General features: G+C 35.7%; 1 protein-coding gene across 1 annotated transcript in view; it reads left to right on the top strand.

The window, feature by feature from the left end:
• Positions 1-1349: 1349 nt before the first annotated feature.
• aifm4 (apoptosis inducing factor mitochondria associated 4) overlaps positions 1350-6067 on the top strand; it is an 8024-nt gene continuing 3306 nt past the window's right edge. The window contains exons 1-13 of the mRNA XM_079246597.1: positions 1350-1421; positions 2310-2400; positions 2534-2643; positions 2716-2825; positions 2996-3040; positions 3126-3207; positions 4483-4595; positions 4703-4789; positions 4897-4988; positions 5172-5302; positions 5458-5573; positions 5690-5761; positions 5963-6026. Coding sequence (XP_079102723.1) covers positions 2312-2400; positions 2534-2643; positions 2716-2825; positions 2996-3040; positions 3126-3207; positions 4483-4595; positions 4703-4789; positions 4897-4988; positions 5172-5302; positions 5458-5573; positions 5690-5761; positions 5963-6026 — 1111 coding nt within the window. The 5' untranslated portion in view covers positions 1350-1421; positions 2310-2311. The remainder of the gene's footprint in view (positions 1422-2309; positions 2401-2533; positions 2644-2715; positions 2826-2995; positions 3041-3125; positions 3208-4482; positions 4596-4702; positions 4790-4896; positions 4989-5171; positions 5303-5457; positions 5574-5689; positions 5762-5962; positions 6027-6067) is intronic.

The raw sequence follows: 6067 nt of genomic DNA, 5'->3' as shown, positions 1-6067 counted from the left end.
ATAGGGTAAAGTCTCTGTGTTTTTACATTAATATGTTAAACACCTTTAACAACTAAACTTAGTGAATTGACTATCTAAACCAAGCTTCTATAAAAATAATGTGTCCATTGTCGTCAAACTGACAGTTTCTATTAACACTGAAAATAATCCCATAATATGAACAAACTATGTTAAGTCATGACATTTACCACAGGCTATGGTGGATGAAATGTACCATACATAAAATCATATACATATGAATATACATATACACATAATCACATAAATGAACCATACATATATCTACTTCTTGGTCAAGTGTAGGCTATGTTCATCCTAATTATTAAATTTTCACATTTACTACAAATAATTACACATGTAAATTTGACATGTATATATACACTTGAAATCCACAGAAAAATGCACAAATAGGCTGATAAATGTTAATTGCATCGTGCTAGTAACCAATGGATTTGTTACTAAGTTAGAAGTTCTAAATTACGAAGAGTTCTTTAACGCAATCCACCTCATTGGATCAGACAGCACCGTGGGTTCATGGGAATATTAGTTTTTTCATTTGTATCTGCACATCATGGAAGATAATGTGCTTTGATTTTAATTATGCATGTTTAATTATGCATTGATATTATGCATTGATATTATGACATGATGTTAAAACGTTGTTGTTGCTTCATTAAGTCAGAGACCGAAAGAGCGCTGCTCTCATTCAAACACAGCCTGATTACGTGAATGAGTACTTTGATATTTGGTGACACAGCGACACCGTCCGGATACCACATTCAAATCGACAGATGGTTATAACACCCGCTTACATCCCTTGGTGAGCGCGCTCTTAGACGAACAAAATGCGTATTTGGTAAGAAAGTGAGAAAGTGGCAAACAAGTGCATTTTTTTAAATCTATATAGCTAGCCTACATCAGTTCAGACTAAATACCAAAGTAGTATTCTTTCTCTCTATTTAATATTATCCCATTTAATTGCAGCGACTTCGGTAAAGGAGCAACATAATTACATTTTTTTTTAAAAAAAAAAAAACTGGTTGTGTAGTTTTAGGTGTAGGTCATATTTTAACAACGTCGCTTTGTCGCTGACTTCTAGTCAAGTCAAGTTTTTAATGTAACAGATAACACTTAACAGATAACAGAAAACACTTTTTTTTACGTAACTACAGCTGTCACATCATTTTTCCTGCAGCGGCCGTGACTTCTCTTCCCTTCACAGCAGCTTTTGTGTTATCGCAGGAATACAAAAGCCTTTTGTCTTTTGTCGGGCACCGTAGATTGTAGGAGAATCTCGCGTGCTCGTGGGGAGCTAAGCAACTCGCCAGCCGTCTCGCGGGGAGTTCACTTGCAAAGTGTTCCCAGTGAGAATACGACCGGGGTCCAGGCTGTACTGATGCTGCGTTTCTGACCGCTTTCAGGTGAGGAACGTCAAGGACTTCCTTTTCATCCAGTTAATTGTATAATGTTGGCTAAATAATTTCCCTGCTGAATATCTGTCTAGTTATGTCATGTTGTAGTTAGTCGTTCCGATGCCACACAATCTGATCATATAACTAAATCTGCGCTTATTTTGGTCGTGCGTCCGTTGGGGCATTTCAACCCATTTAGGTGGAATGCTTCTTTTGTTATTTATTTATTTATTTGTTTATTTATTTATTTATGTGTGTTTGACATCTTCTTGTGAAATTAATTTTGAAAATATGATTTATTGTTAATAGAGCGAGTGTAAATCTTTTCATTTGCCTCTCACTGTACCCAGGCAGATTATTGATGAGTAATAAAGTTGATAAAAAATGTTTCTGAAGATCAAATTATTCCAACTTAATGGGCGAACGGTGCCATTACCAAAGATAGACAAGACATATATGTGACGGTTCGGTCTTTGATTCATGCAGCTTTTTGTACTCCGTTACATATATATATATATATATATATATATATATATATATATATATATATATATATATATATATATATATATATATATATATATTCATGCAGCTTTTTGTACTCCGTTACATATATATATATATATATATATATATATATATATATATATATATATGTAACGGAGTACAAAAAGCTGCATGAATCAAAGACCGAACCGTCACATATATGTCTTGTCTATCTTTGGTATATATATATATATATATATATATATATATATATATATATATATATATATATATATATATTAGATAAGTACCTGCACATTGTCTGTACGTGTATGATAGAACCACCCATATTGCCCTGCAATCTGCATGTCTGTTGGTCTGATAATAGGTAGATTTGCTCATTACTTATAGGTATGAATAAGCAAAAAGAAACAGGTCAAAGTGGAGAGCAGGAGGAGGTGACAGAACTGGTTTGTCAGGAATCAGACCTCCAAGATGGACAGTGAGTTATAACTTTTATTCACAGTGGAAAAAAAGATCTACATTTAAAAAAAAAAAAAATTCTTTCCAGTCACTATTACTAGCCACACAAAACTTGACCACTTCTCTACTTTTGCCCTTTTTGCATTACGAAGAATGAGAGAAGTTGCTGTGGGGGATCAAAAGGTGTTATTGGTCCGGACCAGGGGCCAGTACAGTGCTGTTGGAAGCAAGTGCTCTCATTATAATGCCCCACTGATTAAAGGTAAAGCTGGCCTTTCCTGACAACTTTTCTTTATTTTTTTGCAAATAAGCAAAAAGTCAATGTCTTTTCCAGGAGTACTGGTTGGTGAGAGAGTGAGATGTCCTTTTCATGGTGCCTGCTTTAATGTGAGAACTGGAGATATAGAGGAGTATCCAGGTTTGGACTCTCTACCTTGTCATAAGGTAAACCAACAGTTATTTGTTTAATTTAATAAATTGCTTCTCTTATATAAGAAGTTATTATAAATGAGAGAAAATCAAACTGAATTTCAGCGTTTTAAAGGTAAGTTGCATTTTGTTTTTAAAGGCACTGCTCAGCATCTAGAAATTTAATTTGTTTTTTTTTTTGACAGGTCAAGATTGAGGATGGCAACGTTTATGTTTCCATCAATAAAAATGTGAGTGACATAAACAACATGTACTTAAAATGAAGAAAATTTCCTTTAATTTATTATAAAAAAAAACCCTATTTATTCCCTTCAGTTTATGTCTCAGTACAAAAGGGTAAAAGAGATGTGCACGATTCAACCAGACACCAAACATACCATCCTGCTTATAGGAGGAGGTAAGATCTGGATGTAATATAAATGGGTCAAGTTTGGAGCAGTCTGGACTCTGTTAGTGTAAATAGATTCCACCCTTTTTCAGAACTTGACACAATTTTTTTTTTTTTAAAATGTCAGAAACAGGATTTTTGCCAAAATATCACAAACACAAAAATACTCTACTTTGGCCATGTATTTACATATCTGTTCACAAAGCAGGCTTTAAAGTGTCAAGTGAGCTTTTGGAATAATCTCTACTTTTGCAGAATGTCCTTCTTTCGAGAATGATTGTATAGCTTGACACTATGATGCAAACATATATTTGGACACAAATTATACTCTGTAATCCTTAAAACTTATTAATACCACTTCAGAGAGTATAATTTGGGACTAAAAGCACATACTACCATCGACCAGTCATTTTCTGAACTGCTTAGTCCTATTAAGGGTAATGGGAAGCTGGAGCCTATCCCAGCAATCATTGGTACACCCTGGACATGTCGCAGTCCATCACAACAGTGACTGAAAAATACAGGCCTGGAGATTTTATTTTCTGATCCATTTCTATTATTTTTAGTTTGGCCACAGAGAGACTGGGGTTGTCAAAAATCCTGGCAGATGCTAATTGAATATAAAAATCAGGGTCTAATTAGGTCTAACTTGTAAGAGTAATGAAACAAAAGTGCTGTCTATTCCTCCAGTTGATACGTTTAAACACAGCTGCATCATTGCAGACAGACAGGGTTACAGCCCCTCTTTTTTTGAAACAACTAACCACATGAACACCAGCTGACATTTAATACTGAGCTTTCTTAGATGCCAGCACATTGGTGTGACTTGGACTTGTGACTTTTTTCTTTTTTTCTTTTTTTCAAGTAATCATCATTTATCTCAGTTTGAAGATCAGTGCTACTGATTGATAATCTCCGGAGCTTTAATGAGTAATTTCCCCCTAATTTGTGTCAAAAATAGTATGAAGGATTGAATATTTGTCTGGATAGTATCAAGCTTGAAATCCTTGTCTTGTGACAAACTTAAATATAGTTGATCCCTGTTTTACCTACAGTATGTTGGGACGTTGAACCAGTTCTGTTGCTGCTATTGTTCATGCGGCTTTTGAACATAAGCAACAGAGGAAGTCAAAATTCCAGCTTCTGATTGGAAAAAACAAAACAAAAAACACTAACAATACATTTAAGTTGATGTTTGTTAATGGGGCAGGCAGAGTTTTTCTACTCTGACTCAGCACTCTGAGATTACATGAGGCTGCAATATGAACAGTTTTGTGATTTTAGGCCCTGCTTCTCTGGTTTGTGCTGAAACACTTCGACAAAATTGCTACCAGGGGCGCATTATCATCATAACGAAAGACAGCTTGGCTCCGTTTGACAAAACAAAACTGAGTAAGGTAAGAATTTGACCAGACAGGAAAGGTAACCTTCACATCTGATCATCTCGCTGTCTTTGAATGAATATTGTTTTTCTTTCAGCGTGTTTGTCTCTCACCTTTTTCAGGCTTTGAATGTGGAGATCAGCAGCATTTTACTCCGAAAAAGCGACTTCTATCAGCAATATGGGATAGAGATTGTAACCAAAAAGGAGGTGAGAGGCAAACCTGTCAAGCTGTATGCGTTGTTGGTGATTTGATCACACATTAGAGAGGGGGTTTCCTTTTCACTGTAATTGTTCCAATGCGGGTTGTGTTGCAGGTGGTGTCTGTGAACCCGGCTGACAAGGAGGTGAAGATGAGTGATGGCGTCTGGCTGCATTATGACCAGCTCCTCATTTCAACAGGCTGCAGGTGAGACTTATCATCCCATGCTCTTCTTTCAAAACTTTGATGTACAAAAGCAAACTTGCAACAGCCTCAATGAAAAGCATACAAAAAAAATCTAAAACATGTAAATGTTTTTTTTTTTTTGCAAAGATTCAATGAAGTTAAAGCAATGTTTTTTTCTTTTTCCTTTTTTTGCATTGCTACCAGAGCACGGCCACTCAGCTGTCCAGGTTCAGATTTGAAGGGAGTGCTGCTGCTTCAGAGTTATGAAGATGCTCAAGAGATTTACACCTCCTCCCTCGGCAAGAAGGCTGTTGTAATTGGAGCATCCTTCATAGGTTATTATTGTGCATCTTTATCAAGAAGTATTTCTGTAATCATAATAAATTCCCTCATGTGATTAATCCTTATGAGATAAATCATCTTTAATGAAAAAGGACACTTGATCTGGTAAATTTGTCCATGACTGAAGTGTTTTTCATGCTCTTATTAGGTATGGAGGTGGCATCATCGCTAACAGACAAAGCTGCCAGTGTGGCTTTGGTTGGCACTACCAGTTATCCGTATGAGAAGTCTTTGGGACCAGAGATTGGCAAGATGAGTATGGAAGTAAGATACAGTGATAACAGTGGTTTACTAGATGGAACTGAATATGATTTATCTGTTGTTTTTCTATTCTCCAAATCGGCTTTAGTTAAACTAAAACACAGTTTTTGTCATTTTAGATGTTGGAAGAACAAAAAGTAAAGTTTTACATGAACAACGCTGTGACTGAGATCAGAGGAGAGAGCGGAAAGGTAAGTTTGGCAAGTTGAAACGATGTTACTCATAACAGCTAGAAAAGCAGACCTCCACCAAGCCTGACCTGAAAATGAAAGTTTTACTATAAACTTAATTTACATCTGTGATATGTGAAACTATTCAAAGAAAATAAGGTCATTAACACTATTAATATATTCAATGTTGTAAATTTCTACGCTTAATCTGTTTTTATTCAGGTGAAAGAGGTGGTGTTAAAAAGTGGTGCAGTCCTGGAAGCTGACGTGGTGATTGCTGGAATTGGTAATCATGATCTTTTACAAGATGTCGAATGTTTACTTTAT

The sequence above is a fragment of the Telmatherina bonti genome (assembly GCF_933228915.1).
Source record: "Telmatherina bonti genome assembly, chromosome: 9".
Classification (NCBI taxonomy): Eukaryota; Metazoa; Chordata; class Actinopteri; order Atheriniformes; family Telmatherinidae; genus Telmatherina; species Telmatherina bonti.
The sequence above is the reverse complement of the archived record's forward strand: the minus strand, read 5'-3'. Positions and strand labels throughout refer to the sequence as shown.